This window comes from Arachis hypogaea, chromosome 14 (assembly GCF_003086295.3).
Source record: "Arachis hypogaea cultivar Tifrunner chromosome 14, arahy.Tifrunner.gnm2.J5K5, whole genome shotgun sequence".
Classification (NCBI taxonomy): domain Eukaryota; kingdom Viridiplantae; phylum Streptophyta; class Magnoliopsida; order Fabales; family Fabaceae; genus Arachis; species Arachis hypogaea.
The window spans coordinates 8,414,044-8,433,094 of NC_092049.1; the positions used below are offsets into that span (position 1 = coordinate 8,414,044).

Consider the following 19,051-nt stretch of genomic DNA (forward strand, 5'->3'; position numbering starts at 1 on the left):
CCAATCAAATGATGTTATGAGCAAGTGTTGATGATGGGCATGATGATCTCAATAACATGATCATCAATTTCATTAAAGTTTCTTAATCAGATATCGTTGATAATAATCATGGCAGTGGCCATACTAATCTTTGAACCGACCAAGTGCCTCCATTTGATGAAGATGCCAATCATTATTATAACAAATAGTACCAACAATTCTTTATAGTGCATGCATAACTTTAATTCATGCGCTTAAAAAAAAGATTATGCGAGGAAAATCTAGGATTATGTATTATTAATAAGTAATTAATACCTTTCAAAAAAGAAATATTAATTAATTGTTTTCAGGAGTGGTAAGCAAGTCAAGCTTTTATGACAATAGTTGAAGTTCAAACTTTACTTTTAGAATATTTTCTCCCTTTTTAATTAATTGTAAGCCTTTACAATTTAATTCTTTTTCATAAATAATTATCTAGTTAGTAAACTAATGTAATCATTGGACACAAAAAAAAAAAAACACTAATATAATAATTCTTTTTTTTTTCATTATATCTCTTAAAAAGCGAATTAAAGAGAATACATTGATAAATTAATTTTAAAAAGTAAATATTAATAGCAACAAGGGTAGTTTTGTAAATTAGTTTTTTTTTTTTTTTGCAACTTTTAACACATTTCAATCATTCTTAATTCAAAATGAAGATTTAAAAGTGAAAAAAAGGTTTTACGAAATTTCTTAAGTAATAATTGCCATCGTATTTAAAAAAGTTAGTTCTACAAGAAAATTTATAAAGAAATATAGGAAAAGATTTACCCACTTTAATTTAGATGGGAACTCTTCTTGTACTTTACCTTTTGATTTCTCCTTAAGCTTTTAATTCTGTTTACAGAACTATAATCTATTAATCCGAACTTACTATCTATTATTAAAACACATATCTTTTGTCTTCATAAACACTTATGGTTTTTTACAATTCAAGGTTATGAAAACAAGTGACTGATTTTATGTATACAAGTAAATTAATCGATTTAGTAACTGATTTTTTGTGTATAAATATTATAATTATACTAATATAGGCATATAGCTACCAATTAAGCAATGAATATAATATACATAAATTATTGCCGATCTTTGAAACTGATTAAATATAGGCGTGATTTTATTGTAAAATTGAAATATCTCACCAGTAACATAATGGTGTCTCATTTTTTTTTCTTTTTGGGTGAAGTAAGAGTATCTAATACTTGACATTTAAGGAAGTAGGCCTTTCCTGACCAAAAAAAAAGGAAGTAGGCCTGCACGTATAGAATCATGTCAATTGTCATGTATTGATTTTGATAATTTCTCATGAGTATTTGGTACTATGTGGTCAAGAAAACCTAAATTGCACTACACAACATCAACATTAGCATTATACTTCTTGATGTTAATTAGATAAAGTTGTTTGAGTAATGTTAATAATATTTTAAGAACCGAATTGATAATAATTAAACTGGTAAAAGAATTTATTATTTGCACAATGGTTCAAAATGTGAGGCTGCACACAAGGATAACATAACATTCAACCATGAACCTGTAATATAGTTACTAGTTAGTGAAGCTTGCAGTGGAAAAACATTAATTATGGATACACTGGAACAGTAACTACACATGACAAAAGAACAATATTTGCAATTTTGCATGCTTATGTCAAAGTCAAACTCAAACAAACCTATGACAATTCTGTTCCATGTTCTGACTGCAGAGGTTCAATAGTCACCCAAACAAATCATCATCATCATCATCATCTCCATCAACACTGCTTGGATTACTTTCTGATTTTCCACTCAATGCATTGCCTTCCCCATCCTCTTTAGCAGGATTAGCTCTTTCGCCGGAACTTGCAGGTGAATATGCCCATGAAGATCCAACCTTCACAGATAAGGATTCGCCATAAAGGTCATCATAAATACCAGTTTTTTGTGGGGCTTTCACCTTCTTTAACACTTCTTGTAATCTATCAGTCACGCCTTTCTGGGATGAATCAGCCTCCTTGGCAGAGGACTGCTCTTTTCCCTTTGGTATTACAGTAATCTGTACAAGAGATTCATATTTACCCACAAGACTTCCTTCTTTAACACCAACAGGGCCAGGTTCTGTTTCTACGTCTGCGCCATCCGAAATTCCAACCACCTCAACTAACTCTCCCCCAACTTGATCCCTGAAGGCAACTCTTGTCTTCCTAATTCTCTTTGCAGCTCTTTCTGACGGGTAATGCTTACTTTGGCTACTTGCTGAGCCACCAGACTCACCTGATTTGGACACTAGATCAGACTTGTTGATACCGTAACGATTTAGAAGTGTATTATAAGCAACAACAGCTTCTTCATCCGATGGGTCAGGAGGTGGGGGGAAATTGATCTCTGTTGGTGGTGGAGGACGAGGGAAAAGCGCTGCTTCGTTCTTTCTCAATATGTACGTTCTTGTCGATGCAGCAAACCGCAATGATTGCCCAACTTCAAGCTCAACCGGTGAATCCTTAGTCAATCGCTCATTTGCAACGAATGTACCATGTGCAGATCCTAAATCAATTACATATACACTGTAACAGAAAAAGAGGTTGTGTCAATGGCAATAGCAACTCATTTGACAAAGGATCTTCAAGCTCAACAGAGTTGATTAAAACCCTAAATGGTGGTAACTAAACACATCCATTTCACCGTCTGTGCCCTCTCCAGGACACAGTTTTCTGCCCATTCAGAAACCCCTTTTCACCGAATCATTAAATCCTAAATTACACGAGAAATATTTAGTTTCATGTCTAAAAAGCATCGAGTTAAGTGGCTCCTGAAATATATTTAATCCATGAAACGGATCATTAACAGAAATTCCATGTTCATGACGTGAATTACCCAGAAAACATACAAGAAACAGCAGTGATAATTACACAGAAGCAGTAAATCCATTATAGAATATTAAAGATGAGAGTAATATGCTAACCTCCCATTTTTGTGAGGAATAACGGCAGCATGCTGACGTGAGACGGACTGATGATCAAGCACAAAATCACAAGTCTGGATTTGCCTCCCGAAAATATGCCTCCGTCGATCCAGATTAATCCGGTCGAGCACCTGGCCATCCTTCAAAACTTCCAGGTAGAAAACCCCTGCTCGCGGCTCAATCGCCCAATCCGGTGGCTGCCACGTCGACTGCCCTCCTCCAACCTGAGTTGACTGCTGAGTCTGCCCTAACAAGGGGGCTGCCTCCACTCCCACACCTTTCTGAGAGGCATGTTGCTGCTGATGCTGTTGGGATTGGTGGACAGAATTTTGATTCTGTTGAGTCCAAGCAGAGGCATGATTGCCAACTACTTTACTTGAGGATTGGCTGCCACCGCCACCGCCACCATTTCTTGAAGTCGCAGAAACAGAGAATGGTTCCAAAGTCTGAGCTTTCTTAAACCTATCAAGACCTGATGATGCTCTTCCATACATCCTCTCTTCAATTAAACTTTGTTGATGAGCTCTCCCGCACTATGAGCTCACAACATAAGTTGCATCACAATGCCGCCATAACATTCATCAAAACTAGCAATGTAACAAAACCATTTAGCTCCACTGAACCACCATGCCACAAAAGCTCTCTATTTTCAGACACAAACCCTAAAAACTTAAAGAAAGAAAAAAAAAATCAGAGAATATGAGATTAGGTAAAAGGCAGAATAAATATGACAACATAGGAAATTGTTGAAAATAATTGCATATGATAATCAGAAGGAAATTAGGTAATCAGACATACAAAACCATAATCATTTCATCCTAGGCTAAGGATATAGCAGCAGAATCATGCAGTTAAATTGGGGATGAATCTAGCGCGGGAATAATGATTATGTAATCGTAACAATTGAGAAGCTAAAGGGATTCTAATTTCAAAGTGATAATCGCACTCCGGAGGGAAAATGAAGAGAGACGATTGTTTCATACATTGATTGATTGAGGAAATCGGAAGTTAGAGAATCGAACCGATTAGGGTTTTAGAACGCTGCGTCTTTGAGAAGTGAAAAGAGAGTGTGTGTGACTGTGTGTGTGCGCGAGTGCGATGCGCTGAAAATTTTTAATTTTCTCAATTAAATATTAATGTAATTATTTATTTACAACTTTTCATGTTTTTATTCATGAATGGATTATTACTTATTTATCCCTATATATCTACACGCCTTGACCATCTTGCCCATGACAATCTTATCCTAATAGAATAATCAAAGCTTAGTGATTTCTCATCTCACAAAATGTTTATTGTATTTATTTATTTTTACTTAAACACTAGAATCTTGTTCATTTTAACTAGGAAATTGTACAAGTAATTGAAACATACTTTAAGAATATCTTCGTATCGATTAACCAAAGTTAATTCGACACATGTAATCGAAGATTTTGAAACCAAAGTTTCAGCAATTATGAACAGAAAATTAACTAAACCGGTCAGTTTTGATGAGGTAAAACGTGCGGTCTTTAGTGTTCACCCCCAAAGCACTCCTGGTGATGATAGATTTACGGCTAAATTCTTTCAATTCTACTAGAATTTAGTAGGGAAGGATATTTTTAAAGCTGTCCGCAGTTTCTTTGTCAGTGATAGACTACTAAAGAGCTTCAACAATACACAAATCTGTCTCATTCCTAAGATTCCTGATGCAAAGGATATGGCACAGGTTAGAGCCATCAACCTTTTCTCAGTTGTGTATAAGATTATTTCTAAAGTACTAGTCCATCGGTTACAGAAATTTATGACTTCGCCGATCAGTCCTAATCAAAGTACATTCATTAAGAGTAGATTGATTTCAAACAATGTCCTAGTCGCTCATAAATGTATGCACTATCTAAAGATAAAGAAGAGAGGCCTATCGAGTAAAATTACTGTTAAATTGGATATGAGTAAAGCCTATGATCATGTTGAGTGGCATTTTCTTTGGTTTATTTTGGAGAAATTGGAATTTGAATCTAGGTGGATTGGTTGGATACAGGAGGTGGTAACTACAGTTTCTTACTCTGTCGTTATTGAAGGTCAACCTTTTGGTTTTTTAAACCAAATAGAGGCATCCGTCAAAGAGACCCTCTATCTCTCTACCTTTTTCTTTTCTGTGCAGAAGGATTATCCTTTTTGCTAAACAAGGCAGAGCAAAACGGTCTCATTAAAGATATTCAGATCAACCGAAGATGTCCTACTGTTAATCATTTATTGTTTGCAGATGACTCAATCCTTTTTTGCAAAGCGTCAAAAAATAGTTGTGAAAATATTCTCAGTCTTCTTCAGTCATACAAGGGGTTCAATGGCCAAAAAGTTAATTTGCATAAATCAACTCTATTCTTTAGCAATAATACTCCTCTCGCTGCTCCATTACTACTGGCTCGGAAATCGAAAATTGTTCATATTGCTGCACAGAATAAATATTTGGGTTTTCCATCTACAGTCCAAAAATAAAAAAAAAAGGCCACATTCGGAGAAATCAAGGACAAGGTGAGGAAGCGAATTCAAGGGTGAAAAAGAAAACGTATTTCCTCTGCAGGCAGACATGTTCTAATCAAAACTATTGGGGAGGCTATCCCAATTTATCCATTATCATGTTTTCGTCTTCTTGATACTTTAATTAAGGAGATTCACAACATACTCTCCAAACTTTGGTGGGGTCAAAAAGGTACAGAACAAAAAATGGCATGGGTTAGTTGGGATACTATGACAATACCGAAACTGGAAGATGCACTAGGTTTTAAGGACCTAGGGGTTCAAAATTTGGCACTATTTGCAAAACAATGTTGGAAGGTTGCCTCTCAACCACAATCACTCCTATCTAGACTCCTCAAAGGTAAATATTTTCGATACAGTTCTATAATGAATGCAGAGATTGGAACAGTACCTTCGTGGGGGTGGCATAGCATATTGAAAGGGCGTAAGGTTGTCGAAAAGGGGCTGGTTTGGCGAGTTGGTGATGGGTCCAATATCCGAATCTTTAGTGATGCTTGGCTTGCTCCTCCACATTCTTATGTTGTTTCTTCATATGAAACTTCCAAACTACAAAATCAACCACTATTGATGGTCAAAGACTTAATACTTTCTAATGGTAAGTGAAATCAAACTCTAATTAAAAGTATTTTTTCTGAGGGCACTAGTCAACATATGCTAGCAACAACAATTGGGGATGGAGAAGATAAAATTTATTGGGCCCTTAATAAAAGTAGTTTGTATGAAGTGAGTATTGGGTACCGTGTGGCTTATGGGTTCTCGCATCCTCCCATTGAATTTTCCCCAGAGATTATGAGACAACGAAATTTGTGGCGAGAATTGTGGAAGTTGAAAATCCCAACGAAGATGAAGATTTTTCTCTGGAGGGGTTTCCATAAAAAGCTTCTAGTGCTACAAATGCTTCATCATCGCATCCCATCGATTCAATCTCCCTACTGAAGATGCCTACAATTTCCAGAAACAATCAATCATTGCATCTTCCATTCATTGTGTAAAATCAAAGAAAATTTGGTCAAAAATGGGCTTACCAGCTATTAGAAGGGACACCGAAGACTCTGATTTCTATGTTAAGTGGAACTTGAAAATGGGATCTTGCGTACCCAACCCAATAACTCCTTTCAGAGAATGATGATGGTGATTTTGAGCTGGTCCTTATGGAAGGCTAGGAACAGGTTCATCTTTGATAATATATCAACTAGTATGGAAGAAATAATGGCGTTGATTTTGAAGTTGTAGAAAGAATTTCAACAAATTCTCGTTTCCTAATTGATGAGCATTTTACTTTTTATTTCTCTTATTAGATTATTATATGATGTTACCTCTATTGTAAAGCGTTGGGAGTCCTCCATTTCTTTTATTTGTCCCATATATGAACATCTATATGTTTATTTCATTTCATGAATGAAATTATCTGATTTTAAAAAAGAAAAGACAACTATCCTAGTTGTACTGATAAAAATTAACTACTAAATTAGATATTTGTATATATTATATATTAGAATATAAATATACTTTAAAAATAAATTATATATATATTTATACATAAATATATAATAATTAATTTAGTAATTAAATTTTAATAATTAAATTTTAATGTACAGTATACACATAACATTTTAAACATATAATTTTATTTTATTTTTATGTTTAAACTTTTTGGATTGTAATACATTAAAGTATAAAAAAATTTATATGATCATCCAACTAAATTTATATATTTAAATAATTTTTTAATAACATTTAAAATTAATTAATTTTGTTGATGTAATAATACAAGATTGATTATATGAAAATTAAATTAGTTCTATCCCTTTTTAATCCAAACTTTGAGTAATTAGTTTTTTAGATTCAAACCCAAAATTAAAGAAGAATGTTATACCAGATTATAAAAAATCAATGTCTAAAAAGTAATCTCATTATGAATGTGTTTAACAAATCAATATATGAGAGAAACTGACTATAGCTGCTATAGGATATGTGCCTTCATATCATGGTGTTCTGAGGCCTAAAACAATGGTTACAACAATGGTTACAACAATTGCTATATATGTAAATTGTAACCTATGTATTCTGCTATCAATTAAATCATCTAAATTCTAAATAGTCAAAACTAGTCATTTACAATGGGAGAACCAATCAGAAAATCTGTATGGAAGAGCATCTCAAATCTCAGCATCATCATATCTCTGATTCAAAACTTCCTAAAGACAAGTAACATCAATCTCCACAGATTCCTCCACTATCAGGGTTAGTTTCACTGATATTCAATGCAGTTAAGAACCCAGAATGCACAAATCACATGAACCCTTTATGATATGATCCATCATATAAATTCTGCTCCAAGTTCATGAATTGATGAATTGTGAAAAATTATTTTTCGACGCGGGAATAACAGCTACCTCCCATGCTTGCTTGTTCAGAGACTCGTTTGTTATTTCGATACAAGCTCCCTCTCGGCTACGGTGGACATCAAATTTAAACGTTCCTGCAGATTTTGTACAATGTTCTTTGCGATTCTTTTCTGATGCTTAGTGCTTTTCAGCCATTCAACTCCATAGGCTACAACAACTTTACATCCCTTTGCTTTTGCCGGTAAATCCTCGACTTGGTATCGAAGGTGCACCTGCAGAATATTAGTATACATTGCAATTCAGTGTTTTCCGGAGACGAAAACAGGTAAGTCACAGAAAACAAAGATATAGCAACTAGGCACCGAAAGCCGAGAAACAAATACTCACACTAAAATAGTCACCAAGTGGAATTCCATGAAAGTTCATAACCTCTTCCACAAGCCAACCCTTTCCATCTGGAAGGGGAGATCTCTGCTGAGTGCTTGTCACTTCACCTTTATAACGCGAAACACGCTTCTCAAATTTGTAATATATTGCCCTTTCAAAGACTTCGTTGTCCTCGGATACCCAAGGGGTATAGGAATAGTTTAGGCAACCAGATTTTTCCATGACCCGACGGTCCAACTCACGGCCACTAAATATCTCCATGAAAAAACTGGCCTGAATCAATTGAAGGGGGGAAGAAATGAAACACAATAATCAAACAGGTAAATTGTTCCAAGTTTGCACAAAAATCTGAATTCAGAATCAATGACAAATCAATAGAAATGCATATCTTAGACAAAGAGAGGGGGGTTACAGGAATTGGAAAAGTGCAAGAATGAATCTCAGACATGCTAACATCATGCATGCCAAGGAATGTTCCGCTTTCTTCACTAGCAAGGGTTTTGGTTTCGGATTCTTCTTCAACTAGCTGAACTTTCTGTTCAGGACTGAGGGATCTGGCTTTACACAGAGCCATGATAGTCCTACATCAGAGGCAAAATAATTTAATAGTAACACAGGAAATCTTTTTGAATGCAGTTATCATATCATCCCATACCATATGGATACACATTTTTTAGATGTTACATGACCAAGAAAATCAGTATTGAGAATAGTGGCAGTTGAGAAGCAACTACATTTGATTCTAAATGAGGATCAAATTAAACGAAAGGAGACATTGCCTGATATTTCCATTGTCTACCTGTGTGCAACATTGAAAGACACAAAGGACTGGAAATGGAACTTCAGCCGGCCTTGTTCATCTTGTGTCCTGGCACCATGCCTTGCATCCATACCTCTACCCGGTCGAAGAGTTATGACAACGACCGGACTCCCCATTGATGAAAATGTCGCGGGGATGACCTGAATGTCTTCAATATCCTCCCAAAGAAAAAAGAACTTTGTCTTGTTTCCAAACAAATTGGCATGGAATCCAATTATTCTTGCTGAAAGGAATAGGCGACCCTACAATAAACATCGATAACATGATGAGGTAATATTAAACAATCCTGTGCCATCTACTACCACAATAAAAAAATTAACATGAAATTGAACAGAAAAATCACACCTGAAGTGGCATTTTTCTTTTTAAATGACAGGTAAAGTCATTGATGAGAAATTCCTCTGGCGGAAGCCCAAAGAGTTTCTGAAAGGCTGAATTTGTCTGAGGAGACCGCAAATTAATCTGCACATTTTCAATTTAGAACAAATAAGCCAGAAAGAAGTGTGACAAAACACGAGTACAATACAAAAACGACAAAATGAAAGTCTTAACTTACCTTCTTGCCCACTTCTTTCTCCATTTTACTTAGGTAGTCTTTCGCAACATTGGCTCCTCTAGTGTTGTCCAAGTAAATTCTTAAGTGCAACTTCGATTGACATGCCAGAGCCAACTTTCCTTCAAGTGGAACCCATATGTCAGCAAGATCTGAGATGTTTGCTTTAAGAAAATTGATTTCAGCATGTCCTAGCGATACAGCTTCATCGAAGGGTCCATCGAAATCATAAACCTCCACATCCAGCACAGAAGGAGGATCATCCATAGCATCGAATTCAAATATTTCTGCATAGATTAGATAAACAATGTTCCAAACATTAAAAAACTGACTAGTCAGACAATAATTTCTGCCGAGATTTCAATTTCATTCATTAGCACAGAAAATGATAAACGATGCCATGATGATATTCACCATTCCATAAAGGATTGGATTTCTGGAACTTGATTGAGCTCGTTCTTGTTTTCCCATTGCAAGTGAAAACAACATATGGATCGGAGAAGGCACTGGAATCAACAGAAGCTAAATTGCTTCCTTCAATCAAGGCAACAGTTAGCAGCCATCCATCTCCTTGTGCTTTTATGCCATGATCACTACCTAATATTTTAAAGCCAAAAAATAAGTCTATATAAGCACAGATGTATCAACACCAAATATGCAAAAAATATCCAAAAACATTAGGAAAACAAGCAAATGGTCTCATCATTAAGTAACTCTGTGGATAGCAAAATTGACTACATGAGAAGCATATCAATCTTTTCTTTATGAGATTACCCTTTTGTGCTCTGGCCTGAATAAAGCGTGAGATTAAACCCAGCATGCGTTCACATTGAAGAACAAGGACTGCACAAACAACCAATTCACCAACTGAATCTGGCAAGTCAAGACCAACAAACTCAAGCCCTTGAATTGTACTCGGTGCAGACAGCCAAATGTGGACAAGGACATATAACCCCATGAGCACTGTCGACAGCACTATGAAGTTAGCAAAATACTGCACTGCCAGCTTCCAATCTGACTGCGTCTCCGCTTGTAATGATGCTAGAGCTTGTTCCTTACTCGAACTAAGGTCCTTCATATCAACAGGTTTAACCATTTGAGATAACAAAGTCGCATATTGATCAAAGCTTTCCTTCATACCCTGCCTAGCCCCATTTTCTATCATTCCTTTCATCATGGTACTTTGCAAGAAATTCATTCGCCACGATATGACGAGATGGGAACACTGCTCTCCCGACGGCAACTCTGGTCCAGGAGTGATCAAATAGAGTAGCTCTACCTTAAAGGTGCTCCCATACATGACTTCGGGAGTACTGACACTGGCCAAAACAGCAAAGTTCTTCCCATCGGCTTTTAAGTACGTGTGTTCCTCAAAGGCTTTGACAGCCTTAATTAATTTGCTGGGAGCCTTGGTGTAACTAACTAATCTTTTCAAGCAATCCCCACCATTCTCAAACTTCCAAGGTCCTACTTGAAGTTCTGTAGAACCCTGTACCTCTGCCAATGACTTGAGAAAATTTGAATCAGTCGAAAACAGCAATGTGTTCAAGTCTTTGGGTGCAGTCATATAATGTTGATCAACAAGCAACCCTCCTGAAAAATTGCTAGGAATTTCACTTTCTTGATCTGCAGATTGAATTTTACTCATAGCTTCTTCAAATGTTTCATTAGACGACGCATCTTCAGTCTTGATCTCACTGACTTCTTCTTTAATGATTTCGAATTGCTCTGAGTCAATGCTTCTGCGGGATGGGGTTGAAGGCATATCAGAAGAACCTTTATTAAAAATTTGAGCAATTCTTCCTGTGAGTGTTTTCTGTGCACTAGACTTCTCTTCCTTAGAAGACGTAGTTTCTTCCCTTGAAGGAGAAGACGAGCTTGAGGCAGCAGAAGACCTTGAAGGTGAATCAGTGGCTCCATCGGCCGACTTTCTTGGATGTGATAATTGATCACCATTACCATATGAATCCACAGCTGCATTCTTCTGTTGAAAATATATACTCAAACGAATCTCACCTAGCAAGAAAAATGATATAAATGGCACAAAATCATAGGTAGTTAGCACATTGTTTTCCTAAAAAACTTGAACAAATGGCCCATTGAGAGGCAAGATCGTATGGCCAAGTTCAGTAACTGTTTCGAGACAGAAATATATCGACAATAGAAAACACAAACCTCTATGGAAAATAAGAACAACACAAAAGCATCTTATCCTGGGACAAAAATTTTCGCAATTTTATGTCCACCTAAAAACTAAGACAATGGAGACAACCACAGAAACACAACTCTTTTACAGTTTCTAAATGTCGAATTAGTCATGATGCAATTTCCACCAACTCACTCACATACTATAAATTAACTTCAAAATCAATATCACAACAATGAGGAAGGGGACTTAGCCGCATAATCACTAGGGAAAGTAAGTTACTAAACTATTACACAAACTACAATAAAAATAGAGTTTAGCAAGCATTACACACCAGCTTCTTTGTTCTTGATCTTCTTGGTCTTTGGTTGCAAAGAGTACCAAGCAGTGCCAAGGGACTTGATCTCCTCTTCAAAGACAAGTGACATTGGAACCTTGAGCTGACCAACAAAGTCATCATTGAAGAACTTGTCTTCATCCATGACAGAGATCACAAGCTCTTCATTGAGGTCATCAACCCTAAAGCTAAATTCTTCATCCCACCTTGGATTCAAGCATTTCTTGATCACCTTGGTCTTGTGCCTCTGCTTCCCCAACTGCAACCTCACGTATGGGTCACTCAACCCGTTAGGATCCGTCGGTGGCAAGTTCTTTGCCTCAATCACACGAACCACAAGCTTCATTGAGCAGCCAAAAAACTCAAAAGGGTACCTGAATCTTGAGAACTAAAAATGTGAACTTTTTTCAATTACAGAGCACCCCAGAAAGATCTTCCAAAAGGGTAATGCAGCGTAAGCACAAGGAGAAGAAAAATGTACTGAAGATTTGAGTGGAATGAACTAATGGAAGTGAAAAGAAAAAAATTATTAGAACATAAAAAATCCCAAATTGAAATTGATCAACACAAGTCAAATTCAGTGAACAGCAAAAGAAAAACTAACCTATGAATCAGAGAAAAAGGAAAAAAAAAAAAAAAAAAACTATTTCAATTTCATTCTGAATTGCAAACTCAGCATGATGAATGGTTGAAACTTGAAGAAAGAAAAAAACGTGAAAGAAGAAGAAAAAGATTGTCAACAAGTCTGGGAAGCAGAAATTGAAGGGAAAAAGAAATGAAAAAGAAGATTTTTTTTTAAGAGCGGATAATTAGAGAGACAATGATTGAACCTGTAGCAGACCCCAATTAACTGAATGATTGAATGATAGTAGAAAACAGAAGAAAGAAAAATGGGTTTTTCAAGGATAAAATTAAAAAGAACGAAATTGAATGGAAAGTGAAGAAGGATTTGCAAAATCAAAACTTGTAACTTAGAAAAGTAAATGCACTTTGTCATAAAATTTTGTACCCTTTTTTCGCTTTCGTTTCTTTAATTTTTATAAATTTGTCCCATATTAATTAATTAATTAATTAATTAATTAAACTTGTTAATTGTTATTGACACTGCGCGTAAAGGGTTTGGACTACTTGAGTACTTGACCTTACAAACTGAAAGAAATCACAACCACCATTTCTTTTATTAATTTAAGGGAATCCACACTTTAAATTCATTAAGGTTATGACTTATGATATATTTTTAGATATATTCTTTTAAGAAATATAAAAATATGACGTATATACAAACAATTAATTATTAAATCAGTTATATATATAAGTTTTAATATAAACTTTATATTAGTAACTGATTTAATAACTAGCACCATATATATATATATATATATATATATATATATATATATATATATATATATAAATTTTATATTATATTAATAATTAAAATAATATTTTTTATATACAAGTGTAATATGACTGAATTTTCTTTATGATATAATACCAATATTTGTTTCTTGTGCCCATTTTCTTGGGAATTTTTTGGCAACCGTCACAATTCACAACCACCATCCATCTTTTTTTTTTCTTTTTCATGTACTACATTTTTAATGATGACTATGCTTAATTTATGTTGAAATCAAAGTAAATCAAACATTTAATATGAAATAATACATTACATAGTTGTCATTTTATTAAGAAGACCATTTCTTTAAAAAAGACATGGATACCAATACCACACCTTCTGGGGTCTCTTTAATAATTAAGAGACTAAGTTGCTAAAGCCTATAAAAATAATACAAAATTAAGTGCCAATGAATGAAGGCTTTCCCTTTTCTGTTACGTGCTGAAAAATGGACATGACATTTGAGTTATGCGTATCCAATGTCAAATGCAGTTAATGGGTCCAAAATGAGGGGCACCTACCCCAACCATGCCCTTGAATGTTTGGGTTAAGATGTGGTCTGTTTTTTTTTTTTTTTTTGTAATCAAAGATACTTGAATTCGCGACTTTTTAAGTAAGTATGGGGAGACTATGTCATTTAAGTTATAATTTATTGGTTAAAATGTGCTCTGTTAATTAAAAAAATTAAAAGAAAAAAATTATTAAAAAAATATTTTTTTATAGTTTTAATAAACTTTTAAAGAACTAAATACATAAAAAATATTTTTAAGTTATTAATTTTAGTCTTTTTAATATGTATTTTAAAAATATATTTTAACTCATTTTTATTTATAATTTATAACATAATACTAAAACTTTTATGATAAAATAAATTAGATTTTAATTTTTATTTACTAAAAAAATTTCACATAAGACAAATAAAAATATAACCAAGTTGGGTTAATTTAGTGATTAGCTCATTAGTTCGCTTAAACAAGTAGTAATTCGAATTCTGCCTTGTGCATGCAGCAATCCATTAACCAGCAACAAATCCTTAAATGGAGATTAATACCGTGGCGGATTAGTTTTTGACCTATCAAGTTAGGAGATATCATAAAAAACCAAAAAAAAAAAAAAAAAACAAGATTATTGATGTTTGAATAATTTTGTGTCTGGAAGATATTTCTGTGTTTTTTTTAATCCACATGGATGGTATAGAATGGAATACTTTAAATATATGTTATATTATTATTACACCCAAACACGTTTGTATATGGCATATTACGTAAGAGAAGTCCTATATATCTAATCTAAATGTGAATTATAATATACAAACAGCACAATTCTTACTATTCTTATAACACTTTTCATTTCATGAATGGAATTGCGTTGCATGTGACACTTTTATGGAGTCAGCGTTGATTGAAATCGCAAGCTTCAATCTTGCTTGACGCGTTCTTCAGACTTCAATGTTTATTTATAAATTTTATTTAGGACGCATTTGATTTACTAAATATGATAAAAATTTATTTTCTGTTTTTACTTTGTATTTTTCTTAGAGCTACCGATCCTTTAGAATTCACTTGATTTCTAGAACTAATCTTATCTTAGATTGAACCAAGTTATTCCACTCTGAGTGAACAACAAAGAAGATAGTAGAAATGAATGATGATGATGTGATAAATTAATAACTACCAAATAAAATTAAGGGAATGTTTATTTCTAAACAAACGAGAATATCAAAAGGCTTACAAGATAAAATACAACACTTAGCAACCAAATGGGGTAGAAATAAACAAAAAAAAAAAAAAGAAGGAAAAAATACAAGTTTGATATTTGAAAAGAGAGAAAAAAAGGGGGGGGGGGGGGGGTCCCTACTTCTGCCTCTTGTAAATTTTAGCCAAAAAAGACTTGAGCACAGCTTGCACTGCTTTGCTAGGATGAGCTTCAATGGAATTTACAATCTTCTCATAGCTCTGGCTCTCATACTCCTCAAATACACCCTATTGTTGATTGTTCATGTCCATTATATGTAAATAAATAATGAGTTTGATTTCGATGCATGGTCAATGATAAAAAGTTTTACACTGTTATCCAATCGGTTTCTACCACGTCGAATAAAGCAGTTAATTTCCACACTCATTGACTTCAAAGAAATTACTTTTATCTACGAGGTAGCACCTAATTGGATGTTACTCTTAAACTGAAATTGAACCCCATTTTTTGTTGACTATGAATTGATAATGAAAGCTAGCTGTAAATGAGGTTCAAACCTTAAGATTTAGCTCGTTATACAGGGCCTTCACTTTAGCCACATTTGCTGGATCAGGCTTCCCATAATGTTCCTATAAACCATGAAAACAAATGAGTAATTTTCCCAGTTTAATCACGGGAAAGAGAAAGGAAGGCAGAAAGACTCACATGTAAAATTCTCTTTTGTTGTTCATTGCTAAGTTCCAATGCTTTCACAACCAACCAAGAGCACTTGAAATCTTCAATATCAGTACCAATCTGATTCCAAAGATAACTAGAATGAGGTTCAGAAGATTATATTTCCAGCATCAATTATTTAGTATGCTTACCTTCCCAATTGTTTCGGGATCACCAAAGCAATCCAAATAATCATCCTGAAAAAAGAAGGGAAAGAAAGAAGATAGGTACAATGCAGCTTTTAAAAGAAACTTCAAGACTCAACAGTGCAGAGTCATGCTAAAAAGTATTACCTGTACTTGAAAGTATGTTCCCATCTCAACAAGAATGTTCTTTACATCAACATGGTTATCCAAATTTTCACCCGCCATGAGCAATGCGCATGCAACCTGTGTAAGAAAGACAAATATGAAAAGCTAAATAACAGACCTATATTTAAGTATAACAAATGCTTTAAGTGAAAGATTGCCATACATTGCATGAAAGGAAAAGAAAAGATAAAAGAAGTGATTTCAAAGTTCAAACTGAACAGAAATTAGGGATGTTATGTCTGCTTTTTCATGAACAATCAGAAAATATAAGTTCTAGCAGTGAAATATATGGTGAGAACAATCAATTGTCCTTGGTATCTTACAGAAAAAGGGCAAGTAAGAAATCTAAATTGTGGAGGAAAGATAAAAATGTATCAAGATATAATACTTACCGGAAGGTAAAACGAATAATAGGCAGTCTTGTACTGAACAATACGACGATGACTGCAAAAGATGTTAATCTATTAGATATTAGTATTGATTTTGAAACTGCCAAAACATGTAAGCATAAATATAACATATGGAAGGGATATGCCCGGCAAAAGAATTTGGCTAAGGTCTTTTGAAGATCTCAAGCAGCACTCACACAAACATTTGCTGTGAAGCAAAATCACAAGGTATCCATCATTTTATTCTATAAAGAAAGGATATGATGTTTGTAATACAGAAGAAAGAATTTCTACTGCTTCACAGTTATTATAGTCACATATAACCCTGTATCATATGTTTGTTGGAAAAGAGGTTCATGAATAATAATTTTTACCACACCATTTTCTTAGTTTCTGGGGACTCACAGCGTTAATGTGTATTTGGATAGGTCTTTTTCTCCTTCAAGTGTAGTGATCAGATCAATCATCTGTCCTGAAGCAGTTTGAAACTCAACCTAACATAAAGTCAAGATAAGCAAGTTTTAGCACATATCAAGAGGGTACTCACATCATCCAAACTTTGGTATCTGTACAACCTCATTAAACAGATCAAGAAGATCAACGTAATATGGCTTTCCCTTGAAGTGATTCTTAAGAATACGTGGAATATGATTTCGTAGTAGAACTCCATCATTTGCTGCAATCAGTCCAACCTTCACCACAAAGTAACAAGAGGTCATTTGCTTTATCACAACAGGATAAAAAAGATATCATGATAACACATGTTTACTTGGTTTCAAACCTTGGGCACTCTGAACCAGCATGGCTGACCACGCCGTGTGTGAGAGTTGTCCATAATGTCGTCAAGAACTAGAAAATATGCCTGAAGCTGCAACATTCATTGGCAGAAAATAGTAAGTTTCCTTAAATACATCACAGAAAAATTCGGCTGTAATGGTTAAACTACAAAAGTAAAAGTTCCAGATTGCCATACCCATTCAATACACCAACCAAGAGCACTAGCAAGGAAAATTTCATCATCAGTTAGCGCCTCCCCTTCTTTTAACAATTTGTAGCTGTCAATAACGGACAATCCACGGTTCAGCTTCCCTGCAATGTAAATTTATAATCCATCTTTAATTCAATGACGCTTATCTCTTTCGAAATGTTTCCTGTACACCCCTTTCCTTTCCTAGAGGGGAACAGTTACAATAAACTGAAAATTTGCTCAGAATAAACTTAAATGAGATTCTCAAGTCCCACCTCCAGGCACATTGTAGTCTAGCATCTGCAATAAGTTAAGAGCACAAAACACTAAGTAACTGATCAGAACATGCATCCATATTTCAAAGAAACAATAACGAAAAGTAGAAAAGATCATCTATGCAAACATGCACACTTAGAACCTTGGCATACACGACGCAAATATGGTTGGACTAAGGGAGAACTACAATTAGTAACTCATGAAAAATCATAACAGTGCCATCAGAGTAATAGAACCCATTCAAAGTTCCCACAAGAAATAAAGCCATTCTCTGACCATGTCACAATTTGTAAAAGACCGCACCGCATTGTTGGAATAAGTTTTTGCCATGCAGATTTGCATCATACAGGATTCCCTCCTCTAAGGCTTTAACAGAATGTTCAAGTGATGCTTAAATTATGAAGACTCTATATAAATCCTTGAACAATTAAATATCAATTTTAAGTAGAATTCTTCAAATTAAACACGATCTTAGCAAATAAAATATAAATGTTCAGGCAACCAAACCATATCTCATTTAGGTAAATTCAACCAACAATCTCATTTAGCTATATTGCTAGTGGGGTCACTACAACTACGACAGCAATCATATTAATGGAACTCATCAATAATCTCAACCATAGTACGGTATAGTACAATCGTGTTAACATTGAGTTAAATCTAATGCGCGCCGTACATTCTAATTATGCAATTAAACTCCACATTCATTTCACTCCCACAAAAAGAACGAATTTTTGCCCCCAATTTGAATCACGCTATTAAGATTGAAGATCCCGCGTCAACAAAACAAATGCAATAAAGAGATGAATGAAAGGCACAAGTTTATTGAGAAGAAGGGGAATGATTACCCGGTCGATCCATTGGCGAGCATCATCGGAGAACTCGAAAGCGGGGTCGTTGAGGAGCTCGGATTTGAGAACGGAGTAGACATTGAGGAATGTTGACTTGAGATCCGCCATTGGAGAAGAAAGAATGGATAAAAATAAAAAAAGGTAGCGCTTTTGAGTTTATAAATAATAAGAAGTGAAATTTGCGATTGCAATTGATTTATAAATATAGGAAGAGAGAGAGAGAGAGAGAGAGAAGGGGGAGGGAAGAGAAGAAGAAGAGGAACGAAAAGCGTGGTGGAAGTACAGAGAGCTTCGTGAGAGTGATGAAGGGACCTCTGCCTCTCAACACAACACACGCTTTGTTACCGCATTTATCATCTCCTTACCTTCTTTTTTTGAAATCC

The 19,051-nt window shown here is 34.7% G+C and overlaps 3 protein-coding genes across 10 annotated transcripts; all 3 read right to left on the reverse strand.

Moving 5' to 3' along the window:
- Positions 1-1,456: 1,456 nt before the first annotated feature.
- On the reverse strand, positions 1,457-4,102 carry LOC112741353 (protein phosphatase 1 regulatory inhibitor subunit PPP1R8 homolog). 6 transcript variants are annotated; one of them, XM_025790300.3, is made up of 3 exons: positions 3,942-4,102; positions 2,959-3,620; positions 1,457-2,560 (listed from the first exon to the last, which is right to left on the reverse strand). In XM_025790300.3, exons 2-3 carry the CDS (start codon positions 3,450-3,452, stop codon positions 1,735-1,737), a joined length of 1,320 nt encoding a protein of 439 aa, XP_025646085.1. In that variant the 5' UTR covers positions 3,453-3,620; positions 3,942-4,102; the 3' UTR covers positions 1,457-1,734. The 6 variants fall into 6 exon arrangements, with proteins under 6 accessions (XP_025646085.1, XP_025646084.1, XP_025646083.1 ...); XM_025790299.3 differs by having other exon boundaries at positions 3,757-4,102; XM_025790298.3 differs by having other exon boundaries at positions 2,959-3,627; positions 3,757-4,102.
- A 3,256-nt stretch (positions 4,103-7,358) lies between these two features.
- LOC112741355 (C2 and GRAM domain-containing protein At1g03370) lies at positions 7,359-13,169 on the reverse strand. The gene is made up of 9 exons (XM_025790303.2): positions 12,067-13,169; positions 10,361-11,602; positions 10,001-10,183; positions 9,590-9,873; positions 9,379-9,495; positions 9,013-9,275; positions 8,626-8,794; positions 8,214-8,486; positions 7,359-8,098 (listed from the first exon to the last, which is right to left on the reverse strand). Exons 1-9 carry the CDS (start codon positions 12,413-12,415, stop codon positions 7,907-7,909), a joined length of 3,072 nt encoding a protein of 1,023 aa, XP_025646088.1. The 5' UTR covers positions 12,416-13,169; the 3' UTR covers positions 7,359-7,906.
- Positions 13,170-15,143: 1,974 nt separating this feature from the next.
- On the reverse strand, positions 15,144-19,051 carry LOC112741356 (farnesyl pyrophosphate synthase 1). 3 transcript variants are annotated; one of them, XM_025790304.3, is made up of 12 exons: positions 18,666-19,051; positions 17,817-17,841; positions 17,548-17,663; positions 17,356-17,442; positions 17,150-17,266; positions 16,980-17,068; positions 16,578-16,629; positions 16,168-16,263; positions 16,027-16,071; positions 15,866-15,955; positions 15,718-15,789; positions 15,144-15,447 (listed from the first exon to the last, which is right to left on the reverse strand). In XM_025790304.3, exons 1-12 carry the CDS (start codon positions 18,774-18,776, stop codon positions 15,319-15,321), a joined length of 1,029 nt encoding a protein of 342 aa, XP_025646089.1. In that variant the 5' UTR covers positions 18,777-19,051; the 3' UTR covers positions 15,144-15,318. The 3 variants fall into 3 exon arrangements, with proteins under 3 accessions (XP_025646089.1, XP_072069791.1, XP_025646090.1); XM_072213690.1 differs by lacking the exon at positions 17,817-17,841 and having other exon boundaries at positions 17,548-17,687; positions 18,666-19,040; XM_025790305.3 differs by lacking the exon at positions 17,817-17,841 and having other exon boundaries at positions 18,666-19,000.

Bases quoted from the DNA above. Each gene is read 5' to 3' on its own strand.
- LOC112741353 (XM_025790300.3), bottom strand. From the start codon at position 3,452: ATGTATGGAAGAGCATCATCAGGTCTTGATAGGTTTAAGAAAGCTCAG. The intron at 2,561-2,958 runs GTTAGCATATTA...TTTCTGTTACAG, and splicing joins ATTCCTCACAAAAATGGGAG to TGTATATGTAATTGATTTAG.
- LOC112741355 (XM_025790303.2), bottom strand. From the start codon at position 12,415: ATGAAGCTTGTGGTTCGTGTGATTGAGGCAAAGAACTTGCCACCGACG. The intron at 11,603-12,066 runs GTGTGTAATGCT...TTTTCTTGCTAG, and splicing joins GATCAAGAACAAAGAAGCTG to GTGAGATTCGTTTGAGTATA. The intron at 8,487-8,625 runs GTAACCCCCCTC...CAATTGATTCAG, and splicing joins CTTGCACTTTTCCAATTCCT to GCCAGTTTTTTCATGGAGAT.
- LOC112741356 (XM_025790304.3), bottom strand. From the start codon at position 18,776: ATGGCGGATCTCAAGTCAACATTCCTCAATGTCTACTCCGTTCTCAAA. The intron at 17,842-18,665 runs GTAATCATTCCC...AACTTATTGCAG, and splicing joins CTCGCCAATGGATCGACCGG to ATGCTAGACTACAATGTGCC. The intron at 15,956-16,026 runs GTAAGCATACTA...CTTTGGAATCAG, and splicing joins ATCCCGAAACAATTGGGAAG to ATTGGTACTGATATTGAAGA.